The sequence below is a fragment of the Eschrichtius robustus genome, chromosome 7 (genome assembly GCF_028021215.1).
Source record: "Eschrichtius robustus isolate mEscRob2 chromosome 7, mEscRob2.pri, whole genome shotgun sequence".
In the NCBI taxonomy this organism is placed as follows: domain Eukaryota; kingdom Metazoa; phylum Chordata; class Mammalia; order Artiodactyla; family Eschrichtiidae; genus Eschrichtius; species Eschrichtius robustus.
This window is the reverse complement of record NC_090830.1, coordinates 123,638,608-123,656,811: the sequence shown is the minus strand read 5'-3', so window position 1 is coordinate 123,656,811 and position 18,204 is coordinate 123,638,608. Positions and strand designations below refer to the sequence as shown.

Genomic DNA, 18,204 nt, shown 5'->3' with positions numbered 1-18,204 from the left:
AGGTGCTAAACATGAATCAAACAAACAAGGCCAGACAGAGAGCAGCAACCTACAAGGACAGAGAGTGTCCCATACGATACTACCAGGGGTGGGGAAACCAGTGCAGCGCAAGACCCTCAGGAGCAGTATTTGAAGATGAGGTGGGGAGGCTCCCTGTTTTTACAGGATCTGTGTGTCACCTCCCTCCAGGGCCCCGTTCTCATCCTCGTGCGGGGGAGCGGCCCCCCCTGGAGTTGCGCAGCCACAGCCTGGACATCTTCTTTCCCCAGAGGCAGTGCTGCCAGGGAGTGAATGCTGGGGTTGGTATCAGATGAATCATGTCTCTAGAGGACGTAGAGCCAAGCTCCTCACCTGTGTGAGATCTGATTTTTTTCTTCAGTGAAAATAGCACTGAGAACACCCACCTTTCTCTCCGGGTGCGGAGGTTTGATAAGTTATCTGATAAGTTTGAGCACTGGAAAGAATTATTGGTTAGATCTACAACAAAAACTGTTAAAAAAAAAAAATGATGGATTGTTCATCAGAAACCAGGCTAGTGGGAGAAAAGGAAATGATGACATCATCATTAGGAGAAAAAAAAAAGTTGTACAAGAAAGGGGCTCTATTCACAGATTGCACTGCAGGTTCTAGTCGAACGATAATTACATTCTCAAAGTGTAAGCACTGACCACAGTTAACTGAAAATGTGGTTTAGCCATATTAGTAAGAACAAGATATTAATAAGTAGTGACTGAGTTGGTAGGAGAATGTAGCAATAAGAATAGCAGTAAGAATTTCTTAAGACTAAGAAACAGAGCGATGAAGACCAGGAAAAACACCGAAAGTTGAACGCATCTGCTTGTGGTGAGCACAGAGGAGTGAGGGTGGAGAGGCAGGAGGAGAGGTGAGGCAGGCAGTTGCCATCGTGCATTATAAGTATATGTGTTTTTTATGCATATAAGCCTTTTTAGTTTCTTAAACTTTGATAAAAATTAAAACATATGGGAGAAAACCCATACTACCCTCTTCGTATCTTTATTGTCAGGATTCATTTCAATGACATAACTTGTATAAAAAGCTCAAAAACGTTGCTCGAAGGTCCGTTGATCTGTAAAGTTTATTTAAGTAGCAGGGTAGGTGCACAACCCAGAGCCAAAGGGAATGACCCAAGATCCCTTGCAGAGAAAATAAAACGAAAATGTAGGCGATGAGAATAATTAAATTTGTAGCTGGCTGGAGAGGCAGTCAAACTGCCTTCGGCTGGGATTTTTCAGGAGAGACAGGTTCAGAGCCTGAACTTGTGAAACCCTTCCCTGTATGTGTTCATCTCTTTCTCATTTGTCCCTTGTGGTACAATTGTTCCATTTACCTTGGTAACTTTGTATGATTATCCCCGAAGCCTTCGGGATGTTATAGGTTTGCCTGGAAACATAGCATTTATGAGCGGGAGTTCTGCAGCCAGACTGCCTGGGTTAAAATCCCAGCTCCACCGTTACTAATTGTGTGACCTCAGGCAAGTCACTTAACCCCACCTGTGCCTCGGTTTCCTCATCAGAAAATAAGGACATCAGTTGTACCAACTTCACAGGACTGTTGTGAGGGTTGAATCAATACCTATAAGGCATTTAAAATAACCTAGCAAGAGCTCAGTATTTGTTTGCTTTTGCAGCTATTGTTATCACTGTACCTCTGGACTGAGTAAAATTGGTGGGACAACGTTTTCATTGGGATGGAGTTCAGTGATCAGATTAGTTTCAGCACCCGAGCAAGTAAACAGAGCTAGACAGGTGAGCTAAGGAGCCACCCGTTTCTGCTGGCCAGTCTCTTCCCAGTTCACCTCAAGCAGAGCAAGACCTTGTAAACTTCTGTCATGCCACCCTTCTACGGGACCACACGAGTGGCTTCCTGTGGCCAGTCATTCCTACTGTCCTGTGATAGAACGTCACCAAGGAGCTCTACTGGCTGGGTTCTTGAAGCCCGCGTCCCCTGGGCAAGCAAGCTGGTGATACTAGTTCACCTTTCTGCTGTGGAATGAAACGAGATGGCTGATAATGATTTGGTGCAGGAACATGTGGACCTTATAAGAATGGTTGTTTTAAAATGTTGGAGGCCGGAAGCCAGGTGTGCCCAGGATTCTTGCCGAGGAAACTGTCCGCCCACTCTGCAGCAGCCCCTGCTGGCTTCTTCCCATCATTGTGTCATGTCCTGCTCTGGGAACACTGCGTTTCGATTTTCCAAGGCTCTGGTGCCACCTCTGCTCCTGGCCCCGGGTCAGTTCAGCTGGAAGTGGTGCTCCTTTGTGTGGTTCTCATTCAGAGAGAAGCTTAGCCAGAGTTGATTTGAAACTGGTCCTCCAGTAAGCTCATTCCTTCAGCTTTTGTTTTTTTTCTGAGTCAGAAATTTAAGCAGGGCTTCCCCGGTGGCGCAGTGGTTGAGAATCTGCCTGCCGATGCAGGGGATACGGATTCGAGCCCTGGTCTGGGAGGATCCCACATGCCACGGAGTGACTAGGCCTGTGAGCCACAATTGCTGAGCCTGCGCGTCTGGAGCCTGTGCTCCACAACAAGAGAGGCTGCGATAGTGAGAGGCCCGCGCACCGCGATGAAGAGTGGCCCCCACTTGCCGCAACTAGAGAAAGCCCTCGCACAGAAACGAAGACCCAACATAGCCATAAATTAATTAATTAATTAATTTTAAAAAAATCTCATTTAAAAAAAAAAGAAATTTAAGCAAGTCTTAGTCATTATGTCATTAGTTGAGTTTATTGACATCATCAAAATTACCTAATTGATACATCCGATTGGTGACCCCAAGGCATTTAATCAACTTTCAATTTCACCCAAAGGCTGTTACTATGGAAAAGAGACAGGAAATCAGGCTAGTGTTAAGTGAATTAACACACTGAACATACATCTACAGAGCATAGACCTTGTGCCAGGAACTGTGCTAGACCCTGGGAATACAGTGGCAGTAACCTTGTAGTAAAGAAGACAGAAAAGAAGGAAACAGAATATTTAGATGGTGGTAAGTGTAAAGCAAGTAAACAGAGATGGGGGTAGCAGGGAATCAGGGAAACCGAGTTGACTTGGGTGGTCCCGGGAGAGCTCTCAGACGGTTGATGTGAGAGCTGCTTTAGGGTGAGACCAGAAGAGGAGGAGCCAGCCTTGCAGATACCAGGGGGATGAGCCTTCTGGAAGGGAAGGGGCATGTGGAGATCTTGAAGCATCAGGAACTGGAGCTTGGGAGTGATGTGGAGAGGAAATGAGAACAGACCAGGGAGGTGGGTGGGCTCCATGGGCTACCATAGGGCGCCTTGGATAATGCGGCAGAAGCTACTTAGAGGCCTTAGTTGGTGGTATGATCTGCTCAAATAATGCCCTTAAAAGATCATTCTGTTTGCTCTGTAGTAAAGAGATTGAACATGAGTCAAAAGCCCACACTGTTTGAAGTGTGCATTCTTCCCAACTGTCCCCTAAACCCCTCCTAGCACCCTACTTTTTGAGGGACCAACTACTCAGAGGCATATCCTCTTGTTTCTAATTTTCTGGCAAATCTCCAGTGTTAACATACCTCTGGGCAAGTCGTGTTTGTGAAACCTCCCACATGAGACGTGAACTGGGTCTGATGGTGTCTCATCCAGTTTTTTTTTTCTTCTGATGGGCTCTTTTTCACGAGGGCTACAGAAATGAAGTGATAATGAGGACATCTTTCAGTTTAGGATGTGTTGGTGAAATACAAACATATACCTTAGTGGGGAGGATTCCATGCATTAGTAAGGTGTGAGATGTGTAGAGGGAAATCCCCGTGTGTGTGTATACAGTTGTTCCTTCTGATTGCTCTGCGGATGTTGAGAAGCTGAGACTAAGGGACACTAGTCAAACCTGCTACTTAAAATCGATAGAGACAGAAAATAGATTAGTGGTTGCCCAGGGCTGAGCAGGGGAGGGATGGGGGCGTGACTGCTAATGGGTATGGGGTCTCTCTTGGGGGTGATAAAAATGTAAAAAATACCAGAATTACTACTTGTGGTGATGGTCACACAATTCTGTGAATATACCTACAAACATTGAATTGTATACTTTAAATGGGTAAGTTTTAGGATGTGTGAACTATATGCTGATAAAACAAAATCTGCTCTTTAGCGTCTTATGGGTTAAACTGAAATGATGACACCGAAAACTGTAAGATTCATTGGGTGCACTGAACATTCACTGGGTGTTACCCAGCAGAAGAGCAGGTGTCCATTGCTAAAAGTCACAGAAGACAGCAGAGCTGGAAATTCAATGTATTTGTGTTTCAGGCGGAGCACATGGTCATTTATCAAGGACCTTAAACTACAGTTCACCGTATCCCCACACTGAAACACCACGGGAACCATCATGGCTTCCATTTGGTGAACACTCATTATCTGTCAGGAAAAGTGCTGAGCACGTTACATACGTTTATCCTTGTAAGTGTCAGAATAGGTTTTATCCCCATTTTACAGAAGAGGAAATTGAGGCTTAGGGAAGAAAAGTAACTTGTTTCATGATCACAGAGCTAAGAGGAGTGGAGCCCAGATTTGCACCAGGTCTGTCTGACCAGAGTCAGGACTGTGCCCATCTCACCACTGGAGGGGACCCCTCGCTGAAAGCCATCATGTCATCGTGCATGGCTCCCAATTTGCCTGCACTGTGAGCTGAAAAATAGTCCTAACTCAGCTCCTGAGAAATAGGCCAACTGAGACTTCCCTGGTGGCACAGTGGTTAAGAATCTGCCTGCCAATGCAGGGAACATGGGTTCGAGCCCTGGTCCGGGAAGATCCCACATGCTGTGGAGCAACTAAGCCCGTGTGCCACAACTACTGAGCCTGCACTCTAGAGCCTGTGAGCCACAACTACTGAAGCCCACGTGCTGCAACTACTGAAGCCCATGTGCCTAGAGCCCGTGCTCCGCAACAAAGAGAAGCCAGTGCAATGGGAAGCCCGCGCACCACAACGAAGAGTAGCCCCTGCTCGCCACAGCTAGAGAAAGCCCGCACGCAGCAACGAAGACCCAACGCGGCCAAAAATAAATAAAAATAAATAAATTTATAAAAAAAAAAAAAGAAATAGGCCAACTATACTCTGATTATACCACTCATCTCAAGACCTCCACCTGGGGGAGATAAGGAACCTTTAGAGTCTGTTCCTTAGCTTGTCCTTCAAGGATGCGCAGGTCAGACTTTGTTCACTGTCTTCTATTCCATGTTGCCCTTTGTGCACTGTGTGCTTCAGCCAAACCAGGTGTCCTGACGGTCCCCAGACATACCCCATCCCACCCCTCCATCATCTAAGATGCCTTCCTCTTCTTCCTCCTCATTTAAATCCTGCCCTCCTACCCTGCCTTAAAGGCCCAGCTGGAAGGATGCTTCCTTCTTGAAAATGTTTTTGGTTTCTCTCTCCTCATTTTACACTTTTTATTTCAGCACACGATTTACTCTCTACCTTTTTTTTTTTTTTTTAATAAATTTATTTATTTATTTAATTTATTTTGGCTCTGTTGGGTCTTCGTTGCTGCACACGGGCTTTCTCTAGTTGCAGCGAGTGGAGGCTACTCTTCGTTGCAGTGCGCGGGCTTTTCATTGCGGTGGCTTCTCTTGTTGTGGAGCACGGGCTCTAGGCGCGTGAGCTTCAGTAGTTGTGGCTCTTGGGCTTTAGAGCACAGGCTCAGTAGTTGTGGCGCTCAGGCTTAGTTGCTCTGCGGCATGTGGGATCTTCCTGGCCCAGGACTTGAACCCGAGTCCCCTGCTTTGGCAGGCGGATTCTTAACCACTGCGCCACCAGGGAAGCCCTACTCTCTACCTTTTATTCCCATTCATATTCCTTCTCTCTCTTTCTCTCTCTCTCTCTCTCCGTCTCTCTCTATCTCCTTATCTGTCTGTTTATCCTTTCCTCCACCTCCTTCCATCTAACCTACCCCATAAAAGTGTAAACTCTTTGAGGGCAGGATCTGGGACTTACACAAACGTCACGGGAGAAACGCTGCCGCTTTCGCCTTCCGTTGCTCTTGCCCACGAAGCCTCTGGGTCAGAGGGCTGCCCGACTAACCGTAGCTCTCCCACCTCCAGGCCCTGGCTCACGCTGTCCCTGCTCCCTGAACCATCCTCCCCTTGTCACCATTTACATTCTGCCCATACCACAGTCTCAAATCCCACTCCTTCCTCCCTGGAACTTTCTCCAGCTATCCGTCCCAACCTACTGCATGCTTCTCCCTGCAGAAGTCCTAGCATATCGTCTGTGCCTCTCCTACAGTCTTAAACCTTCCAGGACAGCTCCCAAGTGGTTTTCTCTCAGCACTGACCAGCTCCCCAGGGAGGGCCTCCTGTGTGCTGTGCACAGAACTGGGGAGGGCACGGGAGGCGTGTCTCCGGAGTTCCCCATAGGGCCTGGAACAACACAGGACACACAGAGGCTCTTATGTGGTCAGTATTTGTTGACTCTTGTTGATAAGAAGTTATTTCCCAAGCGTTGGAAGGTTGCATTTAGGAGTTTTAATGGAGACATTTATGTAATGTCTCTGTCCTCTTCCCCCACCGGTCGCATGTTGAACTTCAAACATTTTTTTTCTTTTCCAGTGATAGACTTCACTGAGTCTGAACTTTGCTAAACTTTAGGAAATAATCTCTTTTCTCCCACTCCAGCAGATGAATCCCTGAAGTTAAATGAGAGAATGATCAAACCACCCCTGGTCAGGCTCTCTGTCACCCGGATGAGTAGGAAAATACCTGGCAAGGTGACAAGTATAGATTGTGTGTGCTTGCCTTTTCTTGCAAAGGTAACACGGGGCAGAGTTATGTCATACAGAAAGCTTGAACAAGCCAGAACTGAAGTTCTGAAAGGAACCTAAATACCTAAAGTGTAGTTCCAGCGTTTGTAAGATCATGTCTGATTCTGCACGTTGGATACTGTGAACTCAAGTCCTTTGCTTTCATCTTCCCCATAGGCCTGCGGACGCTGGAGAGACCCAGGGGAAGGTGACCGTGCGTGTTTATTCACAGAGTGCGAGTGGGAGGGCCACTTCAGAAAGGGTTCAAAGTCTTGTTTCTGAAATTTACTACCACCTGAATTAAAAGCCTCATGTTGCTGTTTACCAACAGGTGACCTCGGGCACCGTGGTGTGCTAGTAAATGTGTCACAACCGTCTCTGGGAGTCGGCACAGGGCAAAGCCCTGATTTGTAAAGTTTGCCGATTTCCGTGGTGTAAATACCCGCCCCGTGGCTGATTTCAGGCTCCTAAGGTGAAGTCGCTGAGCGCACAGTTGGGCAGAGCTGCGCAAGGCCAGCTCTCCGCAGCAGGCAGGAGCCCTACCAGCTCACCACTCTTGGGGGGAAGGTCCTTAACATTGCTAATGCTCAGTGAGGTCAATCTGAGTTTGATGGGATCAAGGGAGATACTATATTTGAACACCTTTTGTAAATTGTGAAGTACCATACGCATATTAACAATTGTCATTAGTTTGTCTTAAATGCTATTTTTAACTAGTTAGTAATTCCCAGTGTGTCCTGGGCAGTAAGTAGAAGCAGAGGGAAAAAAAAAAAAAAAGGCAAAGACAGCTGGGAAGCTTCCTGTGCTGTTATCAGACTTCAGTGTGTACCTCACAGGGACACTACAATTAACATCTTGGTTTTTTGTTTTTTTTTAAACTCCCCTCATGTGTCTGGATTTGGAATTAGCGGGGAGAAGGCAATGGTGGTGCCACCAGGCCTAAGTGAAACCCCATCCCAGGACCCTAGGCCTAAATGCTGTTAGACTGTGACCCTCTCTCTTGGTGGTCTGCCAGCAGGGTTCAGGCTGAAGCCACAGCCCAAGTGTTTGACTTGATCCATTTCTAAGTAGAATTGCTGGGGTAGGGACAATTTGAGATCCCTGGGTGACTTTCAAAGGCTGTATCACATTTCAGAAGGTATTTTTGTTACACTTTAGAAATTCCTGCTCATCAGGGTTAGTGACAGTCTCCCAACATTCACATGACTCGGGCATCTGTGTGCCAGGTCGGTGCTGTGGGCGCTCGCCCACAAGGAGATGACCTCGTGTTGTCCCCACTTCAACCTGTGAGGCATTCTTAGCCCTTCTTTTTTTTTTTTAATAAATTTATTTATTTATTTATTATTTATTTTTGGCTGTGTTTGGTCTTCGTTGCTGTGCACGGGCTTTTCTCTAGTTGCGGTGTGCGTGCTTCTCATTGTGGTGGCTTCTCTCGTTGTGGAGCACAGGCTTTAGGCACGTGGGCTTCAGTAGTTGCGGCACATGGGCTCAGTAGTTGTGGCTCACGGGCTCAGTAGTTGTGGCTCACAGGCTCAGTAGTTGTGGCTCACGGGCTTAGCTGCTCTGCGGCATGTGGGATCTTCCTGGACCAGGAATCGAACCCGTGTCCCCTGCATTGGCAGGCGGATTCTTAACCACCACGCCACCAGGGAAGTCCCTCTTAGCCCTTCTGTATGGTCTCGGGGAAATGGAGGCTCGTGTCAGGAGAGGCAGGACTAGGAGTCAGGTCTCCTCCAGGGTCCTTTCGAGTTACTGTTCGGGAGGAGCGGTGTGGCTTTCTACCAATGACTGTGCTCCAAAGTTAAATGACTAAGTGCTGTCAGAGAAGGGCTAGGGGAGGCCAAAAAAGGAGTGGTCTCAGTGAGTCATCTCAACCAAACGGTGTGTCAAGGGAGACACTCTTTTAGAAGCAGGAGGAGAAGACACCGAACTGATGGTAAATCCCTTTCTAAGATTAACCTTCATACCCAGAAGGCAGGTGTAGCACACACAGCAGGGCAAAAGCATCATATGATTTACACGGAGGAAATTTCCTGGCTGAAGTATTATAATCCTAGTACCTCTTTGCCTTGGGGGAATCAGCTTAACTGGATTAAAGCCTGGGCTGTTGCTATAATCAGGATCCCAGCTGACCCATTGGTGACGGCGTCTTTTATGTTTGAAGGAATAGCAGAGACAGACTGCGTTGCCTCAGAAAAGGCAAATTAGGTATTGGGATCTGTTACAAGCAGAAAGCCACCAGTGGCAGGACGCTAGAACAGAGCCGTCCTACTGCCCGCCGGGAGTGTTTGTGCCACGGCGGCCGTGTGCTTTGTGCCAAGCGGTAATCCTGACCACAAGACTAACATGGTATAAGGAAATTAATTAGGTCATGGAAGCCAATGCAAGGGAAGGGTCATTTTGGACAACTACTGACACGGTTAACAGTGGGTAGCTTCCCGTAACTACCACTTGCCACAGCAGGAAATGGACTTTTAGGTAAACTGCAAATTACACACTCTGTGCATTTATTTAAACTCCTGAGTTGCTCGATTCCTAGGCTCAATACTAGTACCATTCGAGCATAAAGAAAGGGAGGAGGAGGTGGAGAGAAGCGGTGGAAGTGCGGGAGAACACATCTCTGTGATGTGTGTTTACAATTAAATGGGAACTAATGGGGTAGAAGCATAGAAAGCTTTCTCAGTAGTGAAGCAGTCTCTCTGAAATGTAGACTCCCAGGATAATAGGATTCCTGTCTTTAGACAGAAACCAAACTTACCAGCAGAAAATCATTTTGTGATTGCAAATCCAGACCAGTTCTAACCAGATAGTTTTCCAACCCAGGCCTCTGCTCAGGGTGGAGGCTGGATGTATTCCCTTGCTCTATTACCCTTCCCCTGTAGGTGTTCTTTCCCCAAATATTGCCGCAGCCTGGAATAACTTCTTTTATATTTGAAGTGTTATTTCCCATCTGCTTATTTACTAGCAGGTGATACCTTTGGGATTATGATGCAGCTGGGTGTTCACTGCTTCTGAGCTGTGTAATCAGAATTTAGTACATTGCACTGGCTTGGTTTCCTTCTATGCTGCATAATACTTTCCTGTGGAAATCCCCTACCCAGTGCTTCTGAGTGTGGGCTTTGGAGTCAGACGACTTCCTAGTTGTGTAATCTTTTTTTTTTTAACTTTTTATTTTATATTGGAGTATAGTTGATTAACAATGTTGTGATAGTTTCAGGTGTACAGCAAAGTGATTCAGTTATATATATACATGTATCTGTTCTTTTTCAAATTCTTTTCCCATTTGTTACATAATATTGAGCAGAGTTCCCTGTGTTATATGGTAGGTCCTTGTTGGTTATCCATTTTAAATATAGCAGTGTGTACATGTCAATCCCAAACTCTCTAACTATCCCTTCCCCCCACCCTTCCCACCTGATAACCATAAGTTCATTCTCTAAGTCTGTGAGTCTGTTTCTGTTTCGTAAATAAGTCTTGAACAAGGTATTTGACTCCTAGCCTTGGTGTCTTCCTCTGCACAACAGGAATAATAAAACAGCACCCCCGAAAGGCAGTTGTGATGATTATCTGTGATTGCGAGTGTAAATCAGTTAACACAGGGCCTAGAACATAGTAAGTGTTCAATAAATTGTACTTGTTACAATAATAGAATGGTGTTACAGAGTTACATACTGAGATGTCATAAGTTCAAGAATCTGTAGCTTCATATGGGAGATGCTCCAATAGTGGTATTGGCTGGTAACTGTATTTTCCCTGATCCAAAAATTGAACTGAGAAGTACAGAGAGAACAACTCAGATTATTTGAAATCAAAAGTATCCCAGAAACCTGGAGGAATTGACCATTGAGCTTGCAATTCTGTAGGGTCAGGATTGATGCGCTGTGAAACAAAAGCAAAATAAACACAAAACAAGAGAAAATTAAGTGCTGGGTGACAGTACAGGTATTTAGTGCTTTAGGACTTGGAGGAGAATGAAATATTTTATTAATATAAGCTACAGTGAGAGCTTCAGAGAAGCTTCAGATGACTGACCAGGAAGTGGTCAGGAGACCTCACTAAAGGGAGCTTTGTATATTTATATGAATGGACAGCAGAGGATTTTAGTGTCTATCTTTGGGGTTGGCCTGCCAGAGTTCAAAACCACTCAGCACAGTGAGAAGTACTCAGCAATGTAGTTTCTTCTTAAATATCTAAATAGCTATTGTGGGTCATGTTATTGAAGATCTCTGAATGAGACCAAGAACTTTAGACTTGATGGATTGGGACTGAGAAAGATAATGGAAGTTATTTTGTTTTTATTTTAATAGACTTTATTTTTTAGAGCAGTCTTAGATTTAAAGAAAATTCAAGAAGATAGTACAGAGAGTTTCCTATACCTAGTTTTCCATATGAGTAGCCTCTTACATTAATATAATTCTTTTGTTATAGTTAATGAACCAAAACTGACACATTGTTAACTTAAGTCTATACTTTGTTTGTATTTTCTTGGTTTTATCTGATGTCTTTTTTCTGTTCTGGGATCCCATCCAGGATACCACACTACATTTAGTCATCATATCATTTTAGGCTCCTCTTGGCTGTGACAATATGGCTTACCTCCTTGTTTTTGATGATCTTGAACATTTTGAAGAGTACTGGTCTGGCACTTTGGGGATTTTCTCATGATTAGACTAGGATTATGAGGTTTGTGGGGAAGGAAGGTCACAGGGGCAAAGTACTATTTTTCATCACATCATATCAAAGGTACATACTATCAACACGACCTGTTGATGTTGACCTTGATCACCTGGGCGAGGTAGTGCTTGTCAGATCTGTCCACTGTAAAGTTTCTCTCCCACTCCCTCTTCCATACTGTCCCCTCTGGAAGGAGGTCACCAAGCACAGCCCATACTTAAGGAGTGGGGAGTGATGCCCTACTCCTTTGAGTTGCCTATTCTTCTCACGTCACATTGAAGAAGAAAGAGCCAGGGAGCAGGGAACTCTCAGCAATCTGAGAAAAAGGGGTTGGAGACTGGATGCATGTGGTGAGAGAAGGGATGACTAAGGGATGTGAGAGTGGACAGAATTTCATGGGAGATGAAAGAGAGGGTGGGGTCAGGATGACTGCAAGGCTCCAAGCGTCAGTGATTAGGGGATCGTTTGGGTGTAAAGGGCACTGCATTGGGGGCTTCCCTGGTGGCGCAGTGGTTGAGAATCCGCCTGCCAATGCAGGGGACACGGGTTCGAGCCCTGGTCCGGGAAGATCCCACATGCCGCGGAGCAACTAGGCCCGTGAGCCACATCTACTGAGCCTGCGCATCTGGAGCCTGTGCTCCGCAACGGGAGAGGCCGCGACAGTGAGAGGCCCGCGCACCGCGATGAAGAGTGGCCCCCGCTTGCCGCAACTGGAGAAAGCCCTCGCCATTGGTTTATTGCCAACTCTCTATTTCATGGTTGTGTCACCTTGGGTTTGTCACTTTGTTCCTCTGAGTCTCAGTTTGCCCATCTGTAAAACGTGCTTGACAGTTTCTGCTCTTCCTACCTTGTTGGGCTCTCATGAGAGTAACATGAGATGATGCAGATGGAAGGGCTTTGAAAGCCATCAAGCCTGTGTGGTTTCAAAGGCTGGTGAAGGGAGTGACGGTGCTAATGACAGGGAAGAGTACTTGGGAGGGGGATTTCTTACCTGGGAGATTCTGAATAATTCAGATAACCCGGGGCAAGTTATAACTCATACTGAGGATGCTGTCATAGGCTCCTGATAGTCACCTGCTAAGGAGATTTTTATTTCAAATACGCTTTCTCAGATATTCTGATTCTGCTGGTCTAGTTCCATGGTCTGTCCCCCAGAAGGAAAGAACTTGGGTAAGACGAGGCTGGTTCTGGAATATTAGGAGGGGCTCCACCTAATCTTTTCAGCTTTCCTCTTACAGCCTTTAATGTCCTCTGCTTGGGGGCACTGAAGGTAACAGGTTTCCTTAATGATCCAAACCCCCCCCCCCCCACCACACACACACAGTCTCATCGCCTGCGATCTCTAATAGGCATTTCCAAAGTAACACATCCAAAATGGAACTTTGGTTCTGTTCTATGCTGGAGTCTCAGGGATGAGGCTCACCTGCTTTGCTTGACTGAAAGGCAGTGTGAAACTCCTCGGTTAGCCTTGCAATAGCCTGTTCTAACTGAGTCTCCAGAATCCCTCCACACTGGATATTATGCAGTAGACGAATCCCTTTACCTTTTCAGGCCAATATATTCTTGGCTCTTCATATACATTTCCTCGCTATTCAGGAGATATGCAACCATGCTTTTGGTTTCTCATTGTATTATTCTTATTTTAGCAACAAACTGATGAGCCATGGAAGGTTTTAACCATGTCTGCCCAAATTCCGGGGTAAATCACTGACTACTTGGTACAGCTGAAAAAATGTGGGAAGCCCGAGTGCTGAGTGTACCTCTGCCAATAATTTGCTGCTGACTTTGGGCACAAGGAATGTAAGCTCTCTGCTCATTTTCCCTATCAGTAGAATACGGAGGGACCACCCAGGCTCTGAAGGATGGAGCAATCAAGTAAAAATTAGCAACAGAGCTAGTTGGCAAATAAGAGGAGTACAGAATTAATGTCATTTTTTATGTTGCAGGTGGCTCCGCATATTTCAGAAAGGTAGGCTTGAGCCAAAGAATATACATTTGGTATTAACCAAACTGCCAAAGGAAGTTATGTAAAAGAGACCTCTTTATTGATCTTTAAAAAGAGGAGAGATTCTTTTGTCTGTACTGATTTGAGTTGGGATGAAATAAATACTGAGTCTCTTTTGGTCTTTGGATTCTGTCCTCTAACAAGCAGAGCCCATTTCTTCACAAGTAGGTGGTTCTGATAAGTGTCTGCCTAGGCTGATGTATGATGGAAAGGCAAGTAAACGTGATGTAGTCTCTGCTCATCTCTGGGTGAAAATAGAGGTCATCCCCGGGCATGGAGGGTTTCGCAGTGTAATATATATTTCCAAAGGGAAATACTTGCAAAATGCAGATGCTGATCCCAATTCTGACCTTCGTGACTGGTGCCAGCATGTGCATTGGCACCTGCGTTGAGGCAAAGGGAAGAGCCAAGAAGTGAAATGATATTTTCCTTCCCTCATCATTACTCAGCATAGCTGGCTTGCTTAGCTATAAAAAATTAAAGTGTCAAGAGAAACTGCAGTGCAATTTCTCATCCAAAAATGCATTCTCCCTCACAGTCAAGAGATCCACTGTGTTCTAATGTTGCTTCTGAGTTGGATGGTCTTGTGGGTTACTTTTTTTCACTATAACTCTTCTCTGTAACTTGCTTAACAATATTGTCTGAATTCTAAGGGGACAGTAGTTCTTAAACTGTAGTATACATAAGAATCACCTGAGGAGCTTAGGAAAATAATAGGTCCCCGACTCACACCCTTAGTTCAGTGGGCTGAGGAATCTGCATATTTAATACATGGCACAGGGAGTTCTGATATAGGGCATCAGCAGAGCCACCTTGAGGGTTACCATCTGGGTGCCATGCTCAGCTAGCAATATATTACTGTACACAGTGTATAAGCCTTTATAAACCAAGTCCTAGTTGCTGCTTTTAGAACAGCCTTTGAGCCTGGCTAAATAAATTATTGCCTGACTTAACAACAATCATCGCTGGACTTACAGTAACTTCTGATTTCTAAATTTCTGATTTAGACAAGAGGAGCATGAGCTTGGGAGTCAGAAAGCCCTGGGTGTAGATCTTTGAGCCTGCACTTACTGTTACTTGAGCAGGCTGCTCAGCTTCTCTGAGGCTTGATTTCCTCATCTGTCAAGTGGGAACAGTATTGCCCACCTCACTGAGGAAGGGGTGGTGAGGATGATATAAAATGACTTATATGTAAGCACCTAGCACCGTGCCTGGCACTTAGCAGACAGATGCTCAGTAAATATTATTTTCCTCCGTTCTTATAGGAAGCAGGAAGTTGAAACCAACAAACGAAAAACCTTACATAAAGCAGATATTGTTAAGGGAGACTTTTTTTTTTAATGCCCAGGTGAATAGATTTTTGGCCTTGTTACACATCATTTTAAAAGTCAGTGGTTGTTTAGAGATCTTGGAAGGAAGCCCCTTCTTAATTCCTTTAGATAGTACTGACTTCTGTTGTGAATACAGGTTTCCAAGAGAGATCCCAGCAGGCAGATAAGGAAACGCAGGGGTATCACGATGTTCATACCTTTGCCGAACACTTTGGGGTCCAGTGCAGAGATTTCAGGTCAGGAGTTTAACCCGAAACTACACCTGCTCCTGGTCTAAATCTCACAAGGAGAACCTTGTTTCTGAGAATTTAACTAGTAATGGATTAATTGGACTGTCTTATTCAAACTCTTTCCAGGAGAAATGAGAACATTACAGTGGTCTGAGGGAAACAATGCACTATTATACTCGTGGTATACAGAGAGCTCCTTGCTGTGAGGTGCTTTCTAAATTCAATTTCAGCAATACCTGCCCACACCCCCCGCCCCCGGTCCAACCTGGTTTTACCGTTCGAAAAAAGAAATCATCTTTGTTCTTTGTGTTGGTTGATTAATTTTAGGTTCACTGTTCTTATCCCATATCACGCTCATGCAGGTACTTATGTAATACATTTCTGTATATCACACGGTTCCTCCTTCTGAGGACCCAAATCAGAAAAGGAATTTAATAGCAAAAAACGCCTTGCTGCATTCTCTGGCTGGACAAGCTGCAGGTTCAATGAAGATCCTTGGGTAGCGTCAAGTCACAGGTGTCCTCTTGCTGCCTACTCTCTTGGTCCTTTGTAAGAGGAGCCTGTAATCCTATTCCTGGGGCACGGCAGTCACAATAACTTCTCTTCTCTGAAGGCCACACTCTGGAAACTGAGAGAATAATCCCTGTAAGCCCCATCATATGATTTTAGAGCCTGGAAAGATCTTCGAAATCCACTGATCCAATTCCCTTTGTTTTACAGGAGAGGAAACTGAAGTTCAGAGAAATCCACGTAGTTACTAATTTATTTATTTATTTATTTTATTGATTGATTGATTGATTTTTGGCTGTGTTGGGTCTTCGTTTCTGTGCGAGGGCTTTCTCTAGTTGCGGCAAGTGGGGGCCACTCTTCATCGCGGTGCGCGGGCCTCTCACTATCGCGGCCTCTCTTGTTGCGGAGCACAGGCTCCAGACGCGCAGGCTCAGTAGTTGTGGCTCACGGGCCTAGTTGCCCCGCGGCATGTGGGATCCTCCCAGACCAGGGCTCGAACCCGTGTCCCCTGCATTGACAGGCAGATTCTCAACCGCTGCGCCACCAGGGAGGCCCCTAATTTATTTTTTTAAAGGACTGCCTGCAGTGTGTGTATCAGGAGCTGTGCACACAATAGGAGGCTCGTAATAGACATCCAACGGGTTGAGTTGCCAAACGAGGATCAGGAATGACTCTCTGGAGACGAGGAACTAGCCAGTGCCTGCTAACTAAGAAGGAAATAAATGTTAACTGAGCCCCTTTGGTGCACGAGTGTTCTGCTGTGTTCAGAGGAGCTGGGGAAAGAAGGAGGAGTAAAAACGGGGAGAAACAAAATATGAACTTTAATAAACGGTCCTCATTGTCAAGGAACTTACAGTCTGCAGTGAACTCCTGGCTGGAAGGCACTTTCTAAATCAAGATAAGGACCTACCGCACAATATTGAACCAAATAAGATCATATACTTAATGACCCAATTACATAGTCCTGGAGAAGTTTGGGAGGAAGAGACAAGACTTCTGGCTGCCAGAGGAACAAGCCCAGTGTTTTCCCCACCGGACCGCTAAAGCCACAACTCTCTTATTGATCTGTGTGTCCCCGTAATTATGACATGGGGGCGGAGGCTCCACTGGTGCTTATTGAATCAATATGTGGCTCATTTGATACTAAAATTATGGGTATATTTATGCGTGCCCACAATGATTCCTTTTGTAGGAATGCTTTCTACTCACGTGGATCTTTTGTTGTTTTTCTTTCAGTGGCCCACCCTCAGGACCCTCACCACCCGTCAGAGAAGCCTGTCATTCACTGCCATAAATGTGGGGAGCCGTGCAAGGGTGAAGTGCTTCGGGTCCAGACCAAACATTTCCACATCAAATGTTTCACCTGCAAAGGTACGGAGCCTCCAGCTTCCTGGCTGTGTGCCATGTCCTTGCCTTGGGGGCTGCCCCATCCCCTTAACTCCACACCAGTTCACCAGATGATAAATGAATGTGCTCCCAGACCCTGGAATTGCTCACCTTCTCTAATTTGGGAATGGATTAAACTTAAGGGGGAGACTGAGCTCCCCCCGCCCCCAAGACCAGCAGTACACTGTCTTTGGGTGTTCACTGAGGTTCCTGATCCTAGGAGGGGAGACTAGTTGTGGAAGAGCAATGAAAATGGAGTTTTGTGTTTTGTTTTGTTTTGTTTTTCTTTTTGGCTGTGCCATGCGGCATATGGGGTCTTAGTTCCCCAACCAGGGATCAAACCCGTGACCTCTGCCATGGAAGCATGGAGTCTTAACCACTGGACTGCCAGGGAAGTCCCAAGTTTATATTTCTTTTTAAAAAAATTTAAAAAATTTTTAAAATTTTATCGAAGTATAGTTGATTTACAATGTTGTGTTAGTTTCTAGCGTACAGCAAAGCGATTCAGTTATACATATGTTTACGTATTCTTTTTCATATTCTTTTCCTTTCTGGTTTGTCACAGGCTGTTGAATGTGGTTCCCTGTGCTATACTGTAGGACCTTGCTGTTTTTTTTTTTTTTTTTTTTTAATTTTTTTTTTTTTAATTTCTTTTTTTTTAATTTTATTTATTTATTTTCTTTTTTGGCTGTGTTGGGTCTTCGTTTCTGTGCGAGGGCTTTCTCTAGTTGCGGCGAGCGGGGTCCACTCTTCATCGCGGTGCGCGGGGCCTCTCACTGTCGCGGCCTCTCCTGTTGCGGAGCACAGGCTCCAGACGCACAGGCTCAGTAATTGTGGCTCACAGGCCCAGTTGCTCCGCGGCATGTGGGATCTTCCCAGACCAGGGCTCGAACCCGTGTCCCCTGCATTGGCAGGCAGATTCTCAACCACTGCGCCACCAGGGAAGCCCGGACCTTGCTGTTTATCTGTACTTTATATTTCTTTTTCCCTGAGATGAGGGACTCCTACTTCAAAGTAACCATGTCCCAAAGCCATTTTTTAAAGGAGGACTGGAAAACTTTAAGATTGGGGTGCTAAGTCACTGGCTTCTGTGCGTGTGTGTGCGTGTGTGTGTGTGTTGAGAAGTGAGAATTAAGCAAGAACACTTGGAAGGCCTCCAAGCAGGAAAATACTTCCCACTTAAGAAGTGACCCCTTTGTGGTTGATTTCCATTAACAAGCCCCCCTTTTTGGGTGTGCAACTCTTGGCATCTATGTATGAAATGTGCTGTCCTGTTATTCTGGAGCCGGGGCCTGGCCAAGTG

At 45.6% G+C, this 18,204-nt stretch overlaps 1 protein-coding gene across 1 annotated transcript in view; it reads left to right on the top strand.

Annotated features, from left to right (window-relative positions):
* The window catches only part of ABLIM1 (actin binding LIM protein 1), a 183,862-nt gene that overhangs the window by 10,311 nt on the left and 155,347 nt on the right, over positions 1-18,204 (top strand). The window contains exon 2 of the mRNA XM_068548618.1: positions 16,752-16,886. Within this exon, the coding sequence (XP_068404719.1) occupies positions 16,752-16,886 (135 nt within the window). The remainder of the gene's footprint in view (positions 1-16,751; positions 16,887-18,204) is intronic.